The sequence below is a fragment of the Agaricus bisporus genome, assembly GCF_000300575.1.
Source record: "Agaricus bisporus var. bisporus H97 unplaced genomic scaffold AGABI2scaffold_6, whole genome shotgun sequence".
NCBI lineage: Eukaryota > Fungi > Basidiomycota > Agaricomycetes > Agaricales > Agaricaceae > Agaricus > Agaricus bisporus.
The window spans coordinates 1,850,798-1,874,476 of record NW_006267369.1 but is presented as its reverse complement, the minus strand read 5'-3'; the positions used below and the strand labels follow the sequence as shown (position 1 = coordinate 1,874,476).

Here is a 23,679-nt window from a genome sequence, read left to right as displayed (position 1 = left end):
CGGGGACGCACTCCTCACCTATATTTTGGTCACTTTGATCGCTGCCCCTCGGCAGTTGCTATTGATGATGGAAGGGTGGACATCTCTTCGAGTGGGGCCCCCCGCCTGTGATCCGCCGGTTCCCTGCATATACACAGATCGCCATATCGTATTTCATTCTTGGGACTAGATGCTACTGCGACTTGGTAGCTAATGCGACATTCATTAAACAGTCGTCAGAAGTTCTGTTGTGCTCAGATTCGATACACCATCGCGGAAAATGATGCTTGATCATAGATGAAACTTGATGTTTCTATTAGTGTATCATTTCCGTATCATTTGGTCAGATATTAATAGGCGGTGAGATTTTTGAGTTGTAGAGTCTTGGCTAACCGTCATTCTCCTCGTCCTTTACGCCTTAGACTCTGCTTTCAACCCGAATTATTGAGCCCTAAAGAGATTGTTATGGCTGACCCCGTCATTACGCCGTTTATCAAGGAACTAGCAAAGGCGCTTCAAATATCTAGGAATGTTAATGTATGTCTCCCGGTCCCTCACTGGCTCACATTGTCCTCTTTTACAACACGGCTTACAATGCTTCTAGTATGCTACTCGTAGGTCACATCATACTATCGCAAAGTCAAGGGCCCTGCTTGATTTACATCTAAATGTCAGTGGCTGGCCTCGTCACCGCTGTAAGTACTATCACAGGTCCGGCTTCAAACTCCAGTTCAAATTCTGGAACAATAGTATTTTGACTGGCTTTTGACTTTCGACTCGGAAGTCAGGCTGATATGGAATGCCAATGGGGTAAAAATCAAGGTTTTGTATATGATTACACGTTACCTGCCACTTGTATGCCCCTTCCTCAATCTGTATTGTAAGTCACGTTCCATACCAAGCTTCTGGAGAACTTACAATGCATTTTTTCAGATCGCTTTGGCGATGCTACTACGTCAGAATGTGATGCCTTGTACAAAGCTGGAGGAAGTGAGTTACTCACCATTCATAAACACCGTATTTCAATATCAGATATTAGCAATGTTTGCTGTTTCCGCTATCGGTGCTGCATGTAAGTGCGAGATTGAAAAAATCAGATATGTTCTTGTCCAGTGACAATTGTCAGTGATTGTAACACTTCGAACCTGGGCTATCTGGGCCACGGCAAAACCCGTGATTTACGCCTTATTCGGAATCGTTACTGTGACGGTAGTTTTGTGTTTCGTTTTGTTGTTCATCTCATGGAGAGATATTAATCGTAAGTTTTATTTTACGAGCAGGGATTCAGCTGCTGACCCTCTTTTTCTTCTTTTATTTTATTTTATTGTAAAGATTTGACTGTAGCCTTAAACCTTCCATTTGGATGCATCCCCCGTTATGGTTCGATCGTCCCTGCGGCGTTCCTGGTCGAAGCTGCCTATGATTTGGGTTAGTATATCTCATCATCTGCGTGGTGAATCACTGTTCACCTCAGTAACATAGTAATCCTATTGTTATTGGTAACTCGAGCGGCATCACTTTGTGAGCATTTTCCTGAGCAGCTAGATTTGTCATCCTCAAAACGTCTCAACACAGATAGATGGGGCAGAAATTCGCCACTCTTTCAGACAGTCTTCTATGATGGTCAGTATCTCATGGACGGCGGTCTCTCAAGATGCTAAAATGACTCTCATGTACACAGGGATACTGCTCTACGTATATATAACTGGTAAATCAGTTTATATTATCTGTAAACGGCGAAGCATTCTGACTATCAAACTCACAGTTGTCTCTGTTGCAAATGTTGTGTTATTATTCAGCAATGTAGATATCTCACATATCATTCTTCTCCTGTCCTACCACTGATATACATTTTTGTAGAGCGACTACGAGCCGTTTTTGCTACCGTAAGTCAATCGAGGCAACATATTCCCAGTATTTACTCACTGGCATACCATCTAGGATCCAGGGTACCCTTCGTTCCGTTCTGTCCTGCCGAATAGTTCTGCACATACGAATGAAAGACGATGAGCTGGTGAGGGACGGATTGCCGACAATGTCAACTTGCGGTCCTTCAACTGTCCAGATCAACTCGGAGTGATGTGCTTGTAAGTATATGTATTCATAAATTCGTCAACACAAGCAAAGGCTTACCGTTCCAGCACAGAACCAGTTTAATTGACCTCTAGGGTATCGTTTAATTGGGGAAATAATGAATCTGTGAAGACAAAAAGTCTAAAACTCAGCGCACTCGTTGAACAATTTACTGTACAGTGGCTGTGATAACCATATTGATTGAATTTTTTTTTATGGTTACTGAAACACAAGTCCTACGAACAGACGTTGTATCATCATGATGTTCCCTCATTCGATGGAGGGAACTAGTTTTAGTGACTTTGGATGGTTTTAACCAACCCGGGATGCTCTACGTCTCGGTCTCTCAGATTCGAAAGGGGCTGAGTTGCTTATTATGCGACTTGAAATCAGAGACTCGCCAACCTCTGAACGGTGGATGCCTCCCACAAAGCCTAGAGCACCAAAATACTTCATGCATATTAACTAGGTGTGGATCCCTCAACTTCATTCAGAAGTCCGTCTGGCCGTTTTTGAGCCAAATTCATCTCGATTCGCGCTATGCAGAGCAGTTCACCATTGAAGAGCAAGACTGCCATCAAGGCCCTTCAAAATCCAAGTTCATGCTTTCTGTGCTGAGTGTATTGAGCTTGTTTTTCCGGCTGCCTCTGAAAAATCAAGGCTTGGCTGCGGTGAGAGCATAGGCAAGATCAACTTAAATCGAGTGCCCAAATTCTCACTTATAGTTGTATGAACGATACTCTCTCGTTCGCATAAATAATTTTATTAATTTATTAATTAATAAATTGCCCTCACTAATGCGCGCATCTCCTGTCGCGGCGTATTTCTTCCCCGCAACATAGTCGTATTCCTTGCGACTGAATAAAGTGTTCAGCCGAAGTGGCAAAGAATCTCAGGTCGCTCATCATCCTGCTCTTCGGCTCTTCCCCGCCATCATCATGCCCCGTCGAGCCAATTCCATAGTCCTCACCAGCCGTACAAGTTCTTTGACCCTTCGTATCAGAGGTCAAGCACCTGTTCCCCCTCAGCAGAATTGTATAGTCGTATCTCCTCGCGTTCCACTCGAGGTCATCGAAAGGATCATCGAACTGGTGCAATCGGCTTGTCTCTGCCAATTGGACGCTCCCCCGAGTCGTTCTGCTATTGGTTCTATCATCCAAGCCTCAAAGGCGCTTCGCGGAATTGCCATGCGCGTATATTTTCGCGACGTGGTCGTTGACTCGCCGTCTCACTTCCTCGAACTGTGGACCTCTCTTGCCATCGAGAAAGAAGTATTCGGTATGGTCAGAAGTTTCAACTGGGTCAAGTTAGTGTTTCTGGCCTTATTTTGCACGCATATATTGATATCCAATGATTCATTTAGGGCTTTTTTTGGTTCCTCGCAAGTCATCATGCGTGACGTCAGGAACATAGGAGCTTTTGCTAATCTACAAACACTGGACATCTGCTTCGCGTCCGAGGGTTTAAAAACACAAGACTTGATAATTACTTTGCTCTTCCGATCTTTTGACCAATCTTCTGCAAGGACAAATCTGAAATCGCTGTCTTTCATGAATGTCCCGCGCATTGATACTAAACTGTTTGGCCTTATCGCCAAAACTTTTCCTCGGCTAACAGAATTGGAATTAACATCAACTAGTCGAATTGATACGGATTGCTGCTTGGGATGCCTGGAAGACAGCCTTGAATGCACAAGATTTTCGCCGATTCCGGATCACCATTCTAATGCCGAAATACTAGCTGTTGACCGTCTCATGCTCATTTCTCGCTGAATGCCCACTGAATCTATGTTTTTCTTGTTGCTGCAGGAATCTTTTGCTACTTCCTTGGCTCCCCTCGAGCATTTGGAAGACTTGTATCTGGGGATATACCTGTCTGACGCGTCTTTGCTAGAGGAACACCTTACTCATGCCGATGGAGATCTTGGAGGACGAGATTTTATAACGTGTTTGCCTTATTGCCACATGTGCAAGGATCTTCTACGGGGAATGAGGGAACGAGAGACTCTCGTTTCGAAAACCCTTGCTAGTAATTTATCAAGCTTAGTCAAGATTCGATGGGATACGCTATTCTTGCCACCTGTTACGAAGAAAGAAGAATGCGATGCAGGCGGACACTATTTCGATGAAGAAGAACGAGTTATATTGTCGCGGATGCCTTATGCTGCTGTTTTTATTTTTGCAAAGACTAACGGAGAGGCGAAATTGGTGAGAGAGTGGAGGTTCTGGTGAGAAATGGTTTTTTCATCCTGAATATGATTTTTTCACCTGATATACTGAACAACAGACTTCTTTTGATGTGATAAGTTGGCTATTCTCAATAAACGCATTTTATCCTGTCTCGCGACGTCCAAGTATTCAACATATTCTGGCTGATCAGCACTCGGCCGTCGCCAGTTATTGGCGATCGTGTGAGGTTATGGTAGATGACGGTCCTTGTTTTCATCTGTTGTTATTGCGTCATGCCTCGTGCATCATGCTTCGTTGATCATAACCCACCCGGTGGCTTCATCATGTCAAGGAGCTGGCATCCAAATTGTACTTCGCCTTCCAACGCGACCTGTAGTAAGGTAAGTGGGACACTCATTTCCATCGGGATAATGCGAATGATCGTTTCAGCACCATTAAAACTATGCGGTCAGATACTGGTTACCTTCGGAGTGGCTACAAATCGGCTGATCTTTCATTGGCTAGCCAAAGCTTCGCTACACCACAAGACGAAATTCGCTTCATCGATGACGAGACCCAGAGGCTTGACAGCCTTATAAGTCGCCTTCGAAAAGAGCGAGCTGGTCTCTTAAGGAGACTTAACGAGATACACTCGATGACGAAAGAGCTGCCCGTTGAGATCATTTCATCCATCTTCCAACACGTTAGCCCACCAATTAATTTCAACACCCGTGTTTTTCGTACCGAATCCGTACATGGCCATCGATACGAACAAACGTCCCTTGATTTCGAGGACCCTGGACCACTCTTCCCTATTATCTTGGCAGCTGTGTCCTCGCACTGGCGTCAGATTGCTCGGTCTACACCAGAACTTTGGACAACGATAGCTCTAGAGGTCAAAGGGCCACGATTACGATCTCAAGTGGCTCTACTTGACTTGTACTTTGGAAATACCAGAAACTTTTCAGGTTCCTTGGAGCTTGATTTCAGAAATTATTTTTGCGCCTTTCCAAATAATCAATACCATACAGTATTCGAAGACGACCGCGAATCACTGCAGCAAATGCTTGCAGTTATCCTGAAGTACGCGTCAAAGATTCAGAGCCTACGAATAAGCGCCGTTCCACCCGAATGGGTTGATTCGCTTTCCGGTGTTTTCTCTTCACTCGAAGACCTTGCATTGGGCTGGCCAACGAATGGTCACATGAAGACGACAGAGAACATTTCATTTACTGAAATCATTGCTCTTCGTCGCGTAACTATCAGAAGGCTGTTGGCACCGCTTAAACTCCCTTGGATGCAGATGGTTGTACTTGATCTAGATCGTATGGCAATGGACATTTGCGTGGATTTGCTTATTGAATGTCGCAACCTGAAAGAGTATTCAATACGCGAGCCATTGTTCACGCCGTCTGATCGTCGTCATCCTTCGCTCGATGGAACTATCACGCTCGATAATTTACGAAACCTCGTGTGGACATGTCTCCCAGATGCGTGGAGCAATGCCATGCTTGAGCATGTTCGCTTTTCGAAGCTCGAAAGGTTAGAATGGCATGGTTTTCCTGGAGAGCAGCATCGCAACCGTTTCCGAAATTTCTTTACTCGCTTACCCTCCACGCTACGAACTCTTGGCCTTTCGCGTTACGACTCCCCTGAGGGTCTACTTGACATCCTGACAAGTACACCTCAACTTACACATCTGGAATTGTTGTCATGTCAAATACGATTTTGCCGTTATGTTCTTCAGAGTTTGGCCCGGCCAACGTCGGCGGAATCGCATGTGATGGCACTTCTTCCCGTTCTCAAATACCTCACTATCAACGACTGTGACGATATGCAGCTATTTGGTAAAAGGAATAGCAATCCTTTTATGGATCTTTTGTCTATGCTGACAATTCGTTCTACCGTGCTCGCGGATGAAAGACTCGGGTTACGCTTTATACCTAACATGAACTGGAAGGCGGAAGCACTGAGAATATTGAAAAGGGTTGGTTCAGGAGGGGATCATGTTTAACCCTGTGGAAGCTTCCGGCGTTATGGACACCGACTACGTAAAGCGTCTTTGGGCTTGACAAACATTTGGATACCCGACTTCATATTTTTCGCATTCTACCATGTCAGAAGTAATAATTAGTACTATACTTGAGATGCGTAGCATACCTTGTGATTTGGACATCATCAAGTCATATCCCTATACGCGCCGCAGTTCCTTGTCAGCCGTACTTATTGTACAGAGGGGCAAGAAGAAGCTAATAGCTAAGCGTATCGGCTGTGGGAGGAATCGCCAGGTTTTGGAGAGATTCTAAAGCTGTATGAGCAATTGTCTCCGACCGTCCACAAGGTCGGCGCCTGGAGGGTACCATAATTAGGCATGGCACGGGTAGCTCCAGCGACAGCATTCAAAGCTGAAACTGATCATCACAGTACGGCAGGAAGGGGTTAAAGATAGATTCCCCCAGAGATTCCCCAGAGATTGGTAGGGTCGACTAGGTTTCGCTGCACAAGGAATCTTCGGCATTATGCATCACCAAAATGTATTCGATAGGGGCGTCGTAACAGGAAGCGTAGTCTGGTCGGATTCAAGAATGATTTGAACTGTCATTGTCGTAGTCGCAATCTGAAGGCATTCTTGGACGCCCTGGATGCTGGGTCTAAGTAATCTTCGTAGAATCCGGCTATAAATTCCTCTGCTTTGAACCCAAATTGGTTATACAGCAGCTACAAGAAAGTGCAGAGTTTCAGAATGATGGTAAAGTAGATCTCATTAGATAGCTTTACCATTGCCGAGTTGTTGGCCGAAACGTGTAGTGTAATGTCTTTCTTGGGATTCAACTTTATTAAATGGAAGAGCATAGTCCTGCGAAATTTTCAGCGATGAACTTGATCTGAAATTCCTGTCCTAAACGTAAACGAACCGTGCTATTCGAGTTTTATCCCAACCGACCCTCACGGCCAGATACGTGATGTACGTATCTTGTGGCGAACTTATGATTGCCACGCCAACGACGAGGCATTTGTAGCATGCTACAACTGTACAGCGTTCAGGATAATACTCCAAAGTATCACTCACTGATTGAGAAAATTAGCGACTGAATTGAGATTACAATTCAGGACATGAGAAAGACGGGTATTCACCATCTATCCCCGTCCAGAAGGAGCGCTCTAACAAATCATGGGTTTGGGGTAGATGAGAAGCCTGGAGAGTGCTGTATGTTATAGGCGCAAGATCCTCCATTGGCGAATTTTGCTCAGGACTAGTCAAGTTTCGTGTAAGATTTATGTCAGTACGGAAGGAACTAACCAATGCCTAGAAAAACCCCTACTGTGCAAAGCCATAATGATCCTGAATGTCTCTCATGAGACTCATCCAAGGAGTGATTGTTTCCCAATCGACGCCAATCAAGCCGGCAAGAGCGATTCCCCTGGTACCTTGCAAACGTGACAGAAACGAGCTTTCAAATGGAGTTGTTTTGATATTTTCGAGTATTGATAACACCAGTGGCTTTGGATCTGCTTTTTCTGGCGTGGGTTTCAGCTCATGTAGTGGCGCCGATTGCGCCACCATTGTTTGCCGATGGACATGGTTTTGCCGCCTCTCCTGTGAATATTTCTGATACTGATGGAAACTGTCTATTTGAAAGGTGTACCATACCTGCGATAATTTGAGCTTCCGTTGGGTAAGAATAGCCGTGGCATCGCCCGCGGTTTGAGAGTCCAGCAGAAAAGATACTTCAGACCGTGTGAGGGGTCTAAGGTAAGAGCCCTTGTTGGTGCCTGTTAAGGTTTCACAACACGGGTTTAGGAACATCAGGAAACCACCTTATCATCGCATTCCAGCTCCTTCTCTTGAAGAGATAATCGCGTGTTCAGAAATTCCGGAAGAAGTGCATCCATTGCCTCATCAAAGGCAGCATCTTCCTCGTGGGGGATGTTCCCGCCTGGTGGATACAAAAGCGGGTCCCAGAAGAGGGACGAGATAGATCTGTCTGATTTTGTGACGTTAGTGTTCCTATTCTTCGGACTACTATCCTCCTTCCAGGCAGGCTTCAGCAAAAGGCCAAGGGTCAACTGTAGGGCGGCTTACCTTTATAAACTTCTGGCGTTTTCGAACTCGAGGTGACGTATCAAAGTCTGATTCATTCGAAGACATCGTTGTCAACGTCGCTGATATTGAACGAAATCTAGCCCGTTCGGTGCGGGGAAAGGGATTGAAATGAGATGAAGGTCAGGGAAGAGTGCGTGTGAGAATTTGATGACAAGAATAAATTGCAAAAATTTAGATATCGATAGTACAATACGTACGCTAGCTAGATATGCTAGGAATACACTGGGACTACAACACACATGTGGGGTGGTATCAAATAGCAGAACTACGGAAAGGCTATTAACATGGCAAGAAAATATAGCAGGCATAACTTAATAGACCAAAAATGCACCCAGTGAGTTGAACACATAAAAACAGGGAGCGACAAGACCTTCGAGTACAGTGTTCAAAAGTTCCGACCCCGCACCACAAGACCACCTTCCCAAGATCCTACGGCCCATCCTTCCTCCACCAGAGCATTCCTAACTGCGGGCTTCAATATACCAACTTTGTTCACCGAGTGTGAACCTTTTCCGGTGATGATTTTGAATGGCTGACCTATAATGAAAGCGAAGGGAAGCGGGCCGAGTCTATGACATAAAACAGAAGATATACATACTGGGTGAGCATCTTGTTTCCTGTAATACCTCCTTAACGATTGTGATCGCTTCAAACACCGTCGTTCCATGAAGGTCAATCTCATCATATTTCCCAGTCGAGGATCTGGAAGGGTCATCTTGAAATGCAGTGACGGCAAATAAATTCACTATCTAACCTTTTGGCATAAACCATGATTCGCGCATTCTCCAGAGCTTCTTGTTTGGCCAAGGCTTGAAATTCGCGCGCCTCAGGTAACCGATCAACGAACAGTTTGAGCAGTGATACGATAGCGTAACCAACCTTTTCAGCATAATAGAACGCAATCTCGCCTCCACGAGACTTTTTGTCTCCTCTCTGCCACATCTTGGCTGCTTGTTTCAAATATTCCTCTTGTTTGAGTCGATGTCGTTGGATACGGCTTCGGGTAAGTGGCATTTCGCCTACGTCGTCTTTTCCACCTTTCCCATATTCATTTCCGCCGCCTTTGATTTTGCGACCGTCCACGGTAGTATGAGCATAGGCAGGTATACTTTGCGCCAGAGGATGAGGACTATCGTCTGGGACAGGCCGTGCGGGAACGGTCTGCCATTGATACGGATCGGGTTTAATTTTTTTGGACCTTGGCGAAACTAGCGGTACTAGCTGTGAAGGGGGTTTGGGAGTAGCGAGAGGGGATAAAGGAGGGCTACTAAGTTTTGATCCAGTCGTGATGATAGGTGAAGGAGGAGGTCTTTGAGGGGGAAGATGATAGATTCCTAGTTCCCATTTTCCCGAGGAGAAATCCGAGTCTAGGTCACGGAGGAGTTTGACAATATCAAAGACGTCATTACCACGGCCATTAGTTGCTCGTATCGCTAACTGAGTCTCATGTACAAGACGTGAGCGTTGCTCTGAATCGAGAGGTTCGTATTGAGGGAAAAGTACGTCCAGTAATGTGAGAAGCATTTTGGAGTCTTCGCCAAGGCTACGAGAAGGTTCACTTAAATCCTCCAAAGCTGAACAAAGTGCATGATATGGCGTCTCATATTTGGGAGAGTGCAGGTAAGAGAGGAAAAAGGAAGGGGAATGTGGGGGAAGAAATGTAGCTATTAGGGTTGCAATCGATGAAGCTAGAGTCCATAAATCGGGCAAGGGAGGTTTCGAAGTTGCCTTGGATTGCGGCTTGCCATGGTTTTGTTGTCGAATGTCGATGAGGGTTATCTTGGTTCCACGTCCTTGCTTACGCTTGACAGGAGATGTAGGAGTATGAGTCTTCCTAGTCGTGGGCGTGGCAACCTCCCACTGAACATCTTCCTCTCTAAAAACCCCATCTTGTTCGTCTAAAGCATCTAACCCTCGCTCCTCCAGCTCACGAATGGACTCCATGGACAAAATTGTCGCCACGAGATCCCACATATCCAGATCCAGATCCTTTCCATCCTTTTCTGCATGTGTCAGTGCTTTTTTCAAGGCATGAAGGGGCGCGTCTGGGAGTGCAGCCTGAAGAAACCCTAAAGGTGAGCTGAAAGAATAGTCGGATGAACCGGAAGAAGATTGGGAGCTGAAAGAGGTGTCTGCTGTGAAAGCTCCGAGACCAGCGTCTTGGGAGCTGGCGGTATCTTCAGTAGGAGAAGTTAAGCTTAGATCCGCCAACTCGGTCAGCTGAGCCGCATCGGCGTGTGTAGCTAGTTCTCGTAGTGTGTGGCGCAAGGCCACAATTTCCGGCGATGAAATTGTCAGGGAATTTTGAGCGTTTTCAGTCTCGATCTCGGCCAATAGAGCAGCTAAGAGAGATGAATCTAATGGGGGGCAAAACTCATTCTGCGAAAGAAATCATTCACAAAGATACTACTAAGATAAGGGATGTATACCTCGAGAGTCTTGAAAAGAAAAGACATTTTAGTCAAATGCAAGTCTGACTATTGTTCAGAAAAATAGGGATGGCGTAGAGAGACAGTGCTAAATAGCACGTGATCGGTGATGGGCCGGACCTGCGTGTCCAGTGACACAGCCTGCTCCGTGTCTACTTGTACCATCTAATAGCCGCCCCTGTATTCTACCCAATGCTGTTCTATGCATCAGTATCTGCTTTTGTCTTCGTCGTTCTGCTAGGTGTGCCCACTCACTTGACTTTCGTCAACACTTTTGTTCATATAGGTTGTTATTACTAAGTGTCTTATCGTTACCGCGAAATGATCCTTGCGCATGCTCCAAAACGCTTGAAGGACTCCTTCCCCAGGCTGCAGCATTACGCTCCTGTGTCAACATTCTCACAGCAAGCCAATGCCGGACTAACTTCATCCGCTTTTGACATTGAAGCCAATATCCAAGACGGTGATTCCAGGGTTGGTTTGGACGAGCAAGGCACGCAAGAGGTTCTTGATATCATGCGTAGAGAACGCGTCAAGTGAGTCCACCGCCTTCTGCAATCATTAGATACTGATAAACATAACATTAAGCTTCGATCAGGCGAGGCTAATTCGCCATAACCGAATACTTGCATCGAACGGTATTGACGCTTCTGGTGAGTTTGAAATTCCTTCAATTTCAGGCGTTCAATGTCTTATGTCTTATGAATACGCCCAGGCATGCCTCTGGACTCGAAAGCAATCACGCGGTTGTAAATAACATCTCGCCATGAGTGTTCTCCGTTCTCTTCTTCGCCACTCCTTTTTTTACTCCTATGTCGCTCACTTCTTATCCCCTTTCCACTTACTCATCTCTCATTAAGATTTGCCACTGATATTTACCGGCAGTGCTCTGTAATATATAGCTGAAAATTCGTAGTTTTATTTTTAAACGCACTGTGTGGGTACAATTTACTGTTGACAGCGAGCTGCTTCTGCATTCGCTTTCTGCTGCCTTGCTTGCCGCTCATATTCGGCTAGATATGGGTGCCTGCTACTTTTTGGATTCGGGTAAATGCTTTCACGGAAGTATCGTGCGCGCTAACGGATTTACCGATTCCTCAACGAACATTTGAGAGCTCCGTGGATCAATTAAACTAAATTATGATTCCAACTTTCGAAGATTGTGTCATTGTGTTTGTCTCCGTGCATAATATCCGATGTCGGGGAACCCATGTAGTACCCGGGCCCATGTATCCTCTTTTGACATACTTCAGAAGGGTCTTCTCGGTCATCTGTTGTGTAAAAAAGGATCCAATGTCCACAAATGTGCGGGAATAGTATAAAAGCTGTACTATTTGGGGTATCATACAGTCAAATTACCGGTCGAAAAATCATTGACCACCCTGCATATCATTTACGATAAGCCTGTTAGACAGTATATGTCCTTGTCTCGGAGAACATGAGGTATATACGCGTTTCCAATTCAACTTACTGAGTGACGCACGTGGGAAGATGTAATACGTGATGCACTCCGGTCAGAACGGCTTCGGTCGAGCACGGCGCACGGAACAGCGATCAACAAAGATCATAACTCGCCGGAGTGACATATGATACCTATTCTTGCAAAATTGGTGCAAATTTGTAAGAAAACTTCCGGGTAAAAATTCTCTTGATGATGTTTAAGGGTTGGGGCAAGTAACCTCATGCTTCAGGGTCGTGTTAAAACGCCAATTTGCAAATCGCAGTTAATGACTTCTTTTCAGGGATGATCTCGTCTTCCATCTCGGTCTCATGAATTTACCGTGCAACACCGAGCCCCAACTTGAAAAGAGTACGCACCTAAAGCACCTCTACCATGGTAATTTCCCGACTGTCCTTAGACGACCAGAGACAATCGGGTGGTCTTTTAAACAAAAACAAAAAATAGTGAACACCAGTGATAGACAAGTGGGTACACAACATAGTGGAACAGAATCTGTTGTTTGAACAGCCTAGTACCCACTTGGAGCTAAGCGAAATTGTGGGGTTCAAAATTCACATCTATCAAGAATTTTGGATCATCTAAACATCGAGTTCCCTTCTGGTGGAAACTCGGGCCAACATTTTCGGCAACAGGTGATATTGCAGAGGCGGTCTTTGTTCGGCTGTTTGTTTTTCGGGTGCTTATCTAGGTCAGGGACTATTTTTTTTTCGAGTTTTCTGTCGTGAATCTAAAGCTTCATCACAAGTCCGGGGACTCCTTTGCCGCTGAGAAGAGGCGCCACCGTGAGCTATCAATCTAGCTTCCCAGCTGTCAAGCTAAGCGGCTAATTTGACCCTGAGCCCTTGACGACGGATTTACATCCTTCATCTCCTTGTGGTAAATCCAAGATCGTCGACTTCAACGGCTCTGCCTGACTTTTCCGAGCCGAATTGGCAATTAAGCCTTCTGATGATTCAAAATCATCCGGCTGACTTGGTGCACATGAGGACCAGTAGCAATTTTTCGTGGTCGAAGCCACATGTAAATCGATCGCCACTCTGCTAATTCGAGAAGCATGCACGCTGACTACAATTGATAAGTAAGCAAGCTGGTTGAGTTAGTCCGAAATCGAGGTTCGCAGCACGAATGATCCAGTTATATCAGGCCCGAACTGATTTAGCTCGCACAGCAAGGGTGGTGAGAGTGCACGGTAAGTTGTCTATTACCCTGTGCTACACATCGACCGCTTCGGCGATGTTTAATGTTATTCGAGTCGCCTTAATTTGAACCCCACCGCAGGGTTGCCAAAGTTTATATACCCGAAACGGATATTGGTGCAATCACCGCCACCTTGAGAAGTAGCAAAAAGTACTTAGTACCCATAATACCCAGGAGCCGCGAAATACAACTTGATCAAAAGGTGGAAAGTCGAGAAAAATAGTGCGAGGGTGCTATAATATATACATATAAATACATTTCCTCTTTTCTTGCGATAATTCGCGCCGCTGATTTTTCGCAGCGTAGACAAACTCATATACCACATGGTTACTGCAGCCTGATTTCAGGAAAATGACGCGGGGAATTTGAAGTTATGAAGAAGCTCTCTTGAGATTGGCTCCAGTAACATTTACTTCATTCCCCCAAACGAAGAAATCAATTACGTACTGAGATTGGGGTACCTATCTGCGTTGTTCAAAGTGGCAGTGATTAGGTGCACTACACCTTTTCCTATACCTTTGCCACCTTTGCTCGTGTGGCTGTGTAGCAGAAGCTATCGACAAACAGTGACAATTAGAGGCTCTGACGTTTCGCTTACCCAAATGTGAGACGGTATCCACACCTTAGCCTTCCTTAGTCTTCTCTAGTCTTCCACGTTGGTCTTTGCTTTTTTCTTTCTGCTAGTCAGATAATGGTAGCGGCCCGCAAAACACCCTCCGCGCCGGCTCCTCCAACTTCTCGCACACATTCGACGCAAGCCTTGCCTCGGGCGGTCGGTGCAAAACTGTCACATTCGAACCTCGGAGCAATTTCTTCGAGCTTGAACCCAGCACAGAGTAAAGCCGTAAGTATTTTCTTTTTAATGCTCTCATTGCGTCTCATCACCGTATATGAAGGAGCCAAATGGCGTCGCTAAATCAAGCTCCAAAAAGTCGAAATCTCGAAAACTCCCGCAGGCGCAGAGAAAAAAGCGGTCCCCATTAGACCGTTTGTTTATCCTTATCCTTTCCACTTTTGTTGCCTACGTTCTCTACAATTGCCCTTCCGATTCTAATCTCAATAATCCCGTTTGTCGATCTCTTGCAAACTACCGAACACACGTTCTCGAACCCTTTATAATGCCACCCATCCGCGCCGCAGTCACACACCCCACTGTCGTCGAACCCTTTGAAAAATATGCGAAACCCATGTATCAAAGCTACATCGAACCCATCACCCCTTACGTTGCTGCTGCAAACCGACGTGCAGCTCCCTATATCAACAAGGCAGTCAGTACTTCCGCACGCACCTCCCAGCGTGTGTGGAACAATGTCATCAAAGTGTATTGGATGCGTGCAGTAGTGCCACAATACCAATATCGCGTCCAACCCTTGGTCAATAAATACGTTTCACCCATCACCAAACGCGTGAATCCTTATGTGCAAAATTTGTCCCGTCAAGCCTCTATCTACGCACGTCGAACCCAGGAACGTGCTCAGGTCGTGTACGATTTTGTTCAACCTTATGTCGCTACCACATATGCCTTTGCAAAACCTCGTGTCATACGTGGCTATGCGTTTGCTAAACCGTATTCTCTCCGGGCAGCAGGCGTCGTACAAACGCAGGGCAAATCTCTAGCTTCCGGAACAATGTTTTTTGTCCGGAGTGCACTTGGACGTATGGGAGATTTACGCAGGCAATTCGTAGATCCCCACGTACTCAGAATCTGGGAGAAGGCAGTTGAAAAGTCTGGTCATTCTGCTACTCCGTCAACCACTGCCACACAATCCAAGTTATCTTTTGCCGCGGAAAGTTCTGCTACAAATTTGCCGGTCACCTCTGAGGTACCCGTGGAAGAAAACGCCATGCACGCGGCTACCCCAGCGTTGGTTGAAACCCTTGAGAAAGCTGCTAGCGTAGCTGAGCAAAGCGCCGGCCATGCGAGTGAAGTAATCGATGAACTAGAGAGGGAGGTTCACTTGACCGAGGCTGCGCAACCGACACTGGCCGAAACTTTTGAGAGCGCCGCTAGCATAGCTGAGCAAAGCGCCGGCCATGCCAGTAAAGTCATCGATGAACTAGAGAGGGATGTTTACATGACTGAAGCTGCGCAAGCGGTCCTTACGGCTGCTCCACAGGCGGAGATGACTCCGGAACCTACACCTTCTGATTATCCCGAGGCTAAGCAAGATTCGCCTTCCGAAACGCCTGCAAGTGACCACGCCACCACTGATAATCATCCTCCCCCGGTTGTTGAAGATTTGGACGATTTTCTGAAGGAGATCGGGTTTAACGAAGAAGAAACGGCTTCCGACCCCGAAACAACAACTGATTCAGAGCCTACCCCAGAGGTGGACCAAGAAGCCAGAAAGGCGGCCACGGCTCTCAAGCGTACTAAGATTGTTGATCGACACATGCGCTGGCAATCTCAACTCGAAGAACTCGCGAAGGACGCGGAAACTCGACTGAAAATTGAACTTTCGGCTATTCGCGAGGCTGCAACAGCAGCCATTGGCTTGCTTCCGTCGCCCACCGATAATACTAGTAGCGATGGGAAGGGCCAAGAAGCCATTGAAAAGGTTCAGAGTGAGGGAGAGAAATTGTTGAAAGGTTTAGAGGCATATATCAACAAACTTATGTCCCGAGAGATCAAGCCGGAGGACCGGGAGAAAGAGCAGGAATCATATGACAAAATCGTCGACAAAGTTAAGGCGAAGTTCAGAGATACTGTGAGGAATGTCCAAGAAGATGTGCACAATTGGTTTGTATCTGTGAGAGACAAAGAAACTGAAGCTGTCAGTGTCATACCCTCATTTCTTTGCTTGCAGTTGACCTCTTCTACTCTAGGTTCTCACCGCTGGCCGTGAATTGAAGTCATTGGCTGAGGATGCACAGGCCGACCTAGGTCTTGATTATGCATGGCTAGATGATGTCACTTACGAGGATTGGCAGAAGTATCACGATCTTATGAGGAGTAGGTACTCAGTACTTGTTTTACTCCGTATTCTCAACTGCTTCTCAGATTATGAACGATTCGATCAGTTGGCTCATTCGCTGCAGAATGGAACTCATCCCGAGGCCCCCGAAGACCGGCTAATTCCTGCGCTGAACGATCTTGACAACGAAGTTCAGAGTATGATTGGTGGTTTCGCGATGAGGATGAGCGTACTGGTTCGCAATGGTGAACGATGGTTGGCAGGCCTACAGCCCTTAGCGGAGCCGGATATCGAGGATGAGAAGGCCGCTGAAGAGGCTTCTAAAGATATGAACGAACCCCAAGTTTCCATCCTACCAATTTCTTCCGAAGGCTCCGGGAAAGATCTTCGTCCAGAGGATGTGATAATAGGTAAACTACCCGAGCAGATTGAAAAGATGGGCCAACAAGCCCAGCGCGTCCTTGAAAAGACAGAACTGTGATATCAGTAATATATTTGCGAGCATCTCCCTTTAATATTGTTTCTGATTTATTCGATGATATCTCACTTCTCACTTCTACTCTGGGCAGTCTCTATGATATATAAGCTACAATAGGAACTCTTTATTCGAGGTTACATATATGTGGTTTTCTCCTTCATCTTTTTGCGGGTGATCCTGACGCGTGACGTCAATGATATATTTGTAGCCTCCGCCATCAATCTTTCCCTGCGATTATCATGTCCCTCGGTCACCACAAATCGAACGCCAAAGTTTATGGTCGCCACGCTCGAAACCTGTATACCAGCTGTCAGAATGGACTTGCTCACTCTATGCCTTCCCTTCTTAGGTCAAAGTCTGATATTGGACCCGACCCGGCTCGTTTAAGGCAGGTGTTTTCGGCTCAGGGTCCAATTGGAGCGTTGGACATCGCTTCATTGTCATCTTCTGCGGCATCGTCTACAATCTCGGGGCAACTTGGGTCGAAAACTCTTCTTCAGACACCTCTTCCTACGGAGGCAACTGGTTCCGAAGTCTTTAAACTGGGAGGCTCGAGGCCCGTACCTGACACGCCCGGACATGAATTTTCTCCCGTACCACCTATTCGCGACGAGGTCTCTGAAAACACGGCTATTGGTATTTTGGTGGGACATCCTATGGAGCGACTGGGAAAAACAAAATTAGTGAAACGTGCCCGTACAAGCTCTCGAAGCAAGAAAGAAAATATGCAACCGAAGGCAAGTGCTTGGATGTTGCCCTTCATGACTTGCTCAGGCGCCGGTTCTATTAGATATCTAAGGCGTCGCAATACAAGGCGCATATATCCTCCCTTGGACCCCAGAAACCTAGCCGTCTTGGACTAGCTAGCCCCTTTGTGTCAAGGCCGTCTTCTCCGTCTGGTGGCACACCCCATAAGGAGAATTCTCCGCAAATTGACGTGAATCAAAACTCGTCCCGGGCTCCTCGGGATAGGTCTGGCTTGTCTGATCGAGGAACAAATTCCAACGGTGTTCCGTTGCTTCCAGCACACAATTCTGGCTCGAAGGAGACTCGTCTAGGAGGAACTCAGAGACAACACGCGGGGCATCGACCAGTTATCTCGCAAAGCGCACGAACCTCACCGACGAGGGATGATCGAGGCAACCAACTTGCAAATCATCTGCGAAGGCCTTCCGCTCCTTCACTGCGCCCTCCTATGGCTGTCTTCGACGTTCCTTCGGCTCAAACTCGATGGTGCAATACAACTGCTACCGGAGATGATGACTTCAACCTTGACCCAGAGAATACCGCGCTAATCACGCACGTCAATTCTTACGTTGACCTTTCTGAGTCCGAGACTTATTTTGCATCATCGTTGGGAAGTGTCGACTTTAATCGCCCGCCATCCCAGATGAGCGTGCGTGGTTTGGAAACGAATAACGAATACGCTGGTGATGATTTCTTTGCGCATATACGAGGTAGATCAACTCCTCACCGCGGTGGATGTTTTTTGGATTTGCTTGACCCGACCTCTGGCGTCACTCGCGGCCTCGATGACCGAAGTGACCAAATGAGACCGAATTCGGTCGTACATACGCTCTCTTCCGAAGAACGTTCCCTTTGGGTTAGTGACAGTATTATTTCTCCACCCAGTTATTATGCTCGCCAAAAGAAGGAAAGTGCGCTCGAAGCTAACATAATGGAGAATGCTCGGGACGAGATGAATCGCGGTACGTTGCATTTATGTTCTGAGAAAGGATTCAGATTCCTGTTTCTAATGCGAAATTGAACAGCTCGTTCCTCGTCCCCTCAGGGCGTCGCTTCAGTCTTGATCAATTCTGTTATTGATACCGCCGCAATCGGTGACTCAGTGGGAACCAAGGAACCTCGGTTGAAGCCGATCTTGCCGAAATTACGAACGCTAGGATTACCGGTCACCCAGACTTTAAATATGAAGACAACGTATTTTATTGTTGAGGACAGTGAGAATAATTATCCTGAGGCCCGGAGCCATGGCGTAGCTGTGGCAAGGAATGGAACCCTCAATCAGGGTAGCTCGACTGGTGGCCGTACGGCGGGGAGGAGAAACCGTAGTGATACTATTGTACAAGGCGGTGGTGGAGCGAGGCGCACTAGAAGTGGAACAGTCGTTCAAGCAAACCGAGTAGAACAAACAGAGTCCGGTAATTCTGAGGATGACGAGCCCCAAGGGGAAGAAGAAATTGATGATGAATCGTGCTCATGTCGGTCTTCTGACGACGAACTCCTGCTCCGTTCTCACTCACATCTTGATGTCGAAGCAGTTGATTTGACATGGAAGGTCGCAGACCCTCCATCCCCCGTACAAAGGAGATTAAGGAGAGCAGAACGAATCTATGAAAAGAAGAAAAAGCGGCGTCAAAACGGACGAAACGGTCAACTTGGGAAGGCTGTCGAAGGGATTGAAGGCGGAATGGAAGACCTTGGCGTTGATGAACTCGACTTGCTTGGGAGCTTTCTTCCGGGAGACTGGTGATGCTTATGTGGATATCTGATACTCTCAATTGACCTTCGACAGCAGGTGACCATTATACTTATCTTCCATGCTGAGACCGAATAGTATTTGTAACATAACCTGGAACTTTTTTTTAGGAACATCTTTGATCTCCTTTTCTCATGAGCTTTATAGCAGACTAGCCTCGCCTGTGCTTATTGGGGTAACGATAGCAAGATCGGCCGTCAGGCCGCGGGATTCCCTTCGGATTTCCCTTCCTGAAGGTCGCTTCTCTTGATATGTAAAAGCGGTTTGGCTACTATTCACCGACTTAATGGCAAAGCTCTCTTTCTTTCATTGATGTCTGCTCTTGTCCGGTCCTTCCGAAGCCCCTACAATACTGAAAAAGTTAATATTGCCACACGGACACCACGTTCTATTGTTAATCGTATAGATGGTTTTCACTTCGACTCTCTGAGTCTAACCTTATGTAGCTGCTTCCGTATGCTTAGGCAGGCAAGCAGTTCGGATGATAAACGAGGCGAATTGGGTTGCTATTGTTGGTCGAAAGCAGAACACAATCAAGGTTCCGAAGGCGATTAGTAATCCTGATAGAAACTTCTAAAAAACATAATCAGAAAAGGGCTCCCGTCAACGTGATTCTTAACTTACTTTAGAGACTAACCACAGTAGGAATCTGCTCCGGGCTCTCATAAGGGTGAATTTTGCGGAGACGGTGGCTATAATTTTTTTCACGAGGCGGATCTCTGCGCCACTCAAAAATTCCTTCGCGTGTCGTGCGTAGGGAAGAATGTAATTTATCATTTCTCTCGTCACCGCCAATCAATGGAGAGTCAAAACTATTTGTTAAACGGCCGTAAAGATTTTTGACAGGACCTTCAGTAGAGCAATTCTACAATCAATATAGGAACCGCAGGCTCAGGCTTTTGCCGGCCACCGATATGCGTCATACTATTTCAAATAGATTTCAATGTCGGACGGTGATACCTGATCATTTGTTCGCATATCGACTGGAACTCATCCAGTATCCAGGTTTTGGGATATCTCTCCTTCCCGTTATATTTCCTGATCCTTCTTTCATTCATCATCTAGGGTTCTGCCTAATATGCGCTTACCTCTGAGAGATATCCGACGGACCGTATAGAAGAGGTGTGTTGCAATGCGCGATCGAAAATCAATTAACGTACGTAAGGTGTGTGCTTCTTGGAGCAATGAAATGTGTAGCCACGACTGATCACCACAGCTCATGAATTGCCATCTTGTTCACCAAATCGGATTGAAAAATCTGGTCTTCTTCTTCCCTTGGAATTCTCAGGCTTACGTTGATGGGTGTGAGAGAAACTTGGGGTGTTTGGTTTGTTTTATTTTTTGACGTTTCCGAGCGCCTTTTTTTATTTTGTCGGGTTTGAAAGCGTGGCAGCTCGTGGTCGCACCGTTGACGTTTTTGCCGTGTGGCTGAGTCGTGGGCGTGCTCTGTCTGACCTTGAAACCAGGGTCCAAGATTTTCTTTTTTTTTGTGTGTATGTGGCTCTTTGTTTTGTTGCCGCGTGAGTTATTTATGAGGGACCTTCATTGAAGCTTCGTCAGGTTCGTATATCCACCCTGGGGAATGTGGATGTTATAAGTTACTGATGTTATATGACTCTTGATGGGAGTCGGAGACACAGAATCTCGAATGATGATTTTTATCCATCTTTCTTTCGAAATTAACAATTCTTGTCATTCTTGGCCTCGGGCCAAGGTCTACATACAATTTAAATGACGAAAGGATGTGTGCCTTGTGTTTTTGTCAATATAGCACATGTTCGTACGTTTTTGTTTTTGATCTTTCTTTCCCCCCTTCCCTGAAACGAAGGCATTAAACATTTGCCACAGGTATCGGATCACGTACCAAACATCCGGGGACAAGGGGAAGGAAAAAAAGTCGTTCACCTTACTCGAGGTCGAAATGTACGAGACTGGACAACCTACTGAATACTTCAATGGTAGGGACTATTGCCCGACTCGGAACGCAAGGTTGAATCCAGTTAAGGCATCGCTTCAAACAGAAGAGACGTGTGACCATATGCAGCCTGGTGATATCATATACGTCTAAGGTTCGGTTTGTCTCGTAGAGAGGGGCCAGGGTGCGTGATGAAAACCATAGCGGGAAACAGCGGGAAACCAGGTGAAGAGGCAATACAGTTCATGATGCGCCCAGGGACGTCCTTGAACCCTCTAAGCTTCGGTGAATGGGAACGTAGAGTTTGATTTCAGATGTACAAAAGAAGACATACAAACAGAACGTATCGTAAGCGAAAGTGAAACTCGAAACACATTTCCCTCGGTCCATTTACGGTGCCGTCGACGTAAAAGCCAAGAAGAAGAATCGCCGACTCATAACGACTCACAAGCTGTCAAATTATTCATTTCCAAAAACATGCATGAAGATAATAGTTGACATTGTCCCAGAGATCTTCAGTCATCGTCACCGGCTTCAGCAACCCTCCATTTCAAATTATTTTCGTAGAAGGCAAGAAGCTATTAACTGGAATCAGATAAATCTCATTTGCAGTTTCATGAACGACCTACTTTTTGCGGGAAACGACGCCGACAAGTTTCACTGTCTTCGCGAATCTGCTCCCCATTTTTCCTTAGGAAGAAGCCGATTAGTCCAGGAAATGAAAACGGCCTTCAAGTCACGTACAACGTGAAATAGACCTGCAAGCCACCACTATCTCCCTTTTCGACGGTGTCGACTGTGTCGACGAGGTCTTCCCAACTATCCTTGTCCATGTACTTGCTCATGTCCATGACATGAATTGTATCGTCTGTCTTTCTCTGCTTTCCTACTGGTTTTTCGGCTTTCCGCGTCTTTTTGTTACGGGCCGCCGTTTCGTCTTCCTCCTCGGATTCTACATCGACCACTGATTTTCGACCCCGCTTTTTGGAAGCTGAACCTGCGTCGGATTCTTCCTCCGCAGCCAAAGACTTGCGTCCACGTTTGCTTGCTTTGGGTTCAACTGACTTGCGTGATTTCTTCTTAGGGTTCTTTCTCCAGAATTCCGCCACAAGTTCTTTCGCGTTCCTACAGTCGTGATAAAGCGGAGGCAATGACATGCCCTGTTGTCTCACTTACTCAGTATCTTGTTCATCAACCCAACTGTTTTCCTCCATCCCATAACCCTTCCATTTCACGAGGTAGCCCATTCTACCCTAATGAAACGCGTCATTTTGAGCATAGTGTCAGACAAAGAAAGATGAAAGCAGTTCACCTCGGGGAAAGCGCCTCTCTTCGCGTCCATGATTTCTTCAATCTCGTATTCCGAACCATCTTCATCTTCAGCCCCAGATTCCTGAGGTTTCTCCTCATTATCAACGTTCATAGCGTTGTCATCTTCAGCAGTAGCAAGTTCTGGCGAGAAACGAGCCATAAGACCCGGAAGAGTGGAGAGAGAGAAAGAGTTGAATAAACTCTCGTGCCAGCGTGTGAACATTATTTGGACACTACAAACATGACGGCCGCCAGCAAGGAAGTCGTATTACAATCTACGGCAAAAGAGAAAATACAAGCACTGTGTCTACTTGGCGCGACGGGCTGGACTGGCACTACGACCCCGCATTCTACCTTTCTTGGGACCAGTCGGAGGGGGACGAACAAAGGCGTAATCACACTGCACCGTCTGCTCCAGTAGTGTAGTTCCAGAGGCACCGTCAATTGCGGCCTGGGCTTCACCCATAGTCTCGTATTCAACGAGGGTATAACCCTACGTACCGATATGAGTAAAGGACACGACAAGGGAGGGTTCGACAGAAAAATACAGACCTTCACATAACCCGTCCGACGGTCGAGATTGAGATGGAGGTTTTTTATTTCTCCGAATTCTGCAAATTTGTCTTGCACATCCTCCTCCGTTGCTTCTTCGTGGACGTTGGTGACTAACACGATCCATCCTTCGACAGCTGGAATAGTTCAGATGGGATTCAGATTGACGAAAGATAATACATACATCGTGCAGCCCTGGTGTCGGCGCCTGTCGTAGTGGACTCTACTCGATCGTAGGTCGCGTCAGTCGACGATTTTAGGTCGTTGTCGCCTTGAGAAAGGTAGTATTAGGCTATATGTGGATCATTCCACGTCTTGGCACACCTGTGTTTTGAAAACCTCTTCCTCTCCTACGAACGGCACCTCCGGCCTCGACTAGCTGCACATGAGCTGGATAGAACAAAATAGTTGATACAAGTGCTCACCGTCGTCAATATTCATTTCATCTTCAGACATTGTAGTGGTTGGGCTACTGGAAATAGCAGAGTGAGAATTGCGGATAGCCGGAGTGACGCGGTCACGCCGGCATGCCGAACTGCGGCACCGGGAAAAAACATTGATCGTAGTCAAATCCCAAAATATGGGGGATATGTAT

At 46.4% G+C, this 23,679-nt stretch overlaps 9 protein-coding genes across 9 annotated transcripts; 6 read left to right on the top strand and 3 right to left on the bottom strand.

Moving 5' to 3' along the window:
- Window positions 1-444: 444 nt before the first annotated feature.
- AGABI2DRAFT_119000 (hypothetical protein) lies at window positions 445-2,059 on the top strand (the record flags this gene model as incomplete). Its single annotated transcript, XM_006462075.1, has 13 exons — window positions 445-516; window positions 584-593; window positions 655-674; window positions 730-859; window positions 913-969; window positions 1,019-1,051; window positions 1,106-1,237; window positions 1,312-1,407; window positions 1,462-1,602; window positions 1,661-1,687; window positions 1,745-1,782; window positions 1,840-1,865; window positions 1,921-2,059. 13 exons carry the CDS (start codon window positions 445-447, stop codon window positions 2,057-2,059), a joined length of 921 nt encoding a protein of 306 aa, XP_006462138.1.
- Window positions 2,060-2,990: 931 nt separating this feature from the next.
- On the top strand, window positions 2,991-4,283 carry AGABI2DRAFT_118999 (hypothetical protein; the record flags this gene model as incomplete). Its single annotated transcript, XM_006462074.1, has 3 exons — window positions 2,991-3,358; window positions 3,416-3,794; window positions 3,861-4,283. 3 exons carry the CDS (start codon window positions 2,991-2,993, stop codon window positions 4,281-4,283), a joined length of 1,170 nt encoding a protein of 389 aa, XP_006462137.1.
- A 400-nt stretch (window positions 4,284-4,683) lies between these two features.
- AGABI2DRAFT_118998 (hypothetical protein) lies at window positions 4,684-6,234 on the top strand (the record flags this gene model as incomplete). Its single annotated transcript, XM_006462073.1, has 1 exon — window positions 4,684-6,234. The coding sequence occupies one exon, from the start codon at window positions 4,684-4,686 to the stop codon at window positions 6,232-6,234; it is 1,551 nt and encodes a 516-aa protein (XP_006462136.1).
- Window positions 6,235-6,818: 584 nt separating this feature from the next.
- On the bottom strand, window positions 6,819-10,781 carry AGABI2DRAFT_143817 (hypothetical protein; the record flags this gene model as incomplete). The annotated part of the gene is made up of 12 exons (XM_006462072.1): window positions 6,819-6,938; window positions 6,999-7,077; window positions 7,136-7,289; window positions 7,356-7,474; window positions 7,544-7,846; window positions 7,873-7,994; window positions 8,040-8,264; window positions 8,305-8,351; window positions 8,743-8,862; window positions 8,924-9,027; window positions 9,080-10,704; window positions 10,755-10,781. 12 exons carry the CDS (start codon window positions 10,779-10,781, stop codon window positions 6,819-6,821), a joined length of 3,045 nt encoding a protein of 1,014 aa, XP_006462135.1.
- Window positions 10,782-10,904: 123 nt separating this feature from the next.
- Window positions 10,905-11,760, top strand: AGABI2DRAFT_193436 (hypothetical protein). The gene is made up of 4 exons (XM_006462071.1): window positions 10,905-10,995; window positions 11,056-11,290; window positions 11,343-11,407; window positions 11,470-11,760. The coding sequence occupies exons 1-4, from the start codon at window positions 10,947-10,949 to the stop codon at window positions 11,505-11,507; spliced, it is 387 nt and encodes a 128-aa protein (XP_006462134.1). The 5' UTR covers window positions 10,905-10,946; the 3' UTR covers window positions 11,508-11,760.
- A 2,269-nt stretch (window positions 11,761-14,029) lies between these two features.
- AGABI2DRAFT_179014 (hypothetical protein) lies at window positions 14,030-17,089 on the top strand. Its single transcript, XM_006462070.1, has 4 exons — window positions 14,030-14,257; window positions 14,310-16,187; window positions 16,240-16,366; window positions 16,415-17,089. The coding sequence occupies exons 1-4, from the start codon at window positions 14,105-14,107 to the stop codon at window positions 16,807-16,809; spliced, it is 2,553 nt and encodes an 850-aa protein (XP_006462133.1). The 5' UTR covers window positions 14,030-14,104; the 3' UTR covers window positions 16,810-17,089.
- Window positions 17,046-19,300, top strand: AGABI2DRAFT_118993 (hypothetical protein; the record flags this gene model as incomplete). Its single annotated transcript, XM_006462069.1, has 3 exons — window positions 17,046-17,450; window positions 17,597-18,515; window positions 18,579-19,300. 3 exons carry the CDS (start codon window positions 17,046-17,048, stop codon window positions 19,298-19,300), a joined length of 2,046 nt encoding a protein of 681 aa, XP_006462132.1.
- A 2,205-nt stretch (window positions 19,301-21,505) lies between these two features.
- Window positions 21,506-22,716, bottom strand: AGABI2DRAFT_193433 (hypothetical protein). Its single transcript, XM_006462068.1, has 5 exons — window positions 22,534-22,716; window positions 22,398-22,474; window positions 21,966-22,346; window positions 21,851-21,911; window positions 21,506-21,799 (listed from the first exon to the last, which is right to left on the bottom strand). Exons 1-5 carry the CDS (start codon window positions 22,690-22,692, stop codon window positions 21,737-21,739), a joined length of 741 nt encoding a protein of 246 aa, XP_006462131.1. The 5' UTR covers window positions 22,693-22,716; the 3' UTR covers window positions 21,506-21,736.
- Window positions 22,708-23,564, bottom strand: AGABI2DRAFT_193432 (hypothetical protein). Its single transcript, XM_006462067.1, has 5 exons — window positions 23,510-23,564; window positions 23,409-23,459; window positions 23,269-23,355; window positions 23,085-23,221; window positions 22,708-23,025 (listed from the first exon to the last, which is right to left on the bottom strand). Exons 1-5 carry the CDS (start codon window positions 23,538-23,540, stop codon window positions 22,840-22,842), a joined length of 492 nt encoding a protein of 163 aa, XP_006462130.1. The 5' UTR covers window positions 23,541-23,564; the 3' UTR covers window positions 22,708-22,839.
- Window positions 23,565-23,679: the final 115 nt, after the last annotated feature.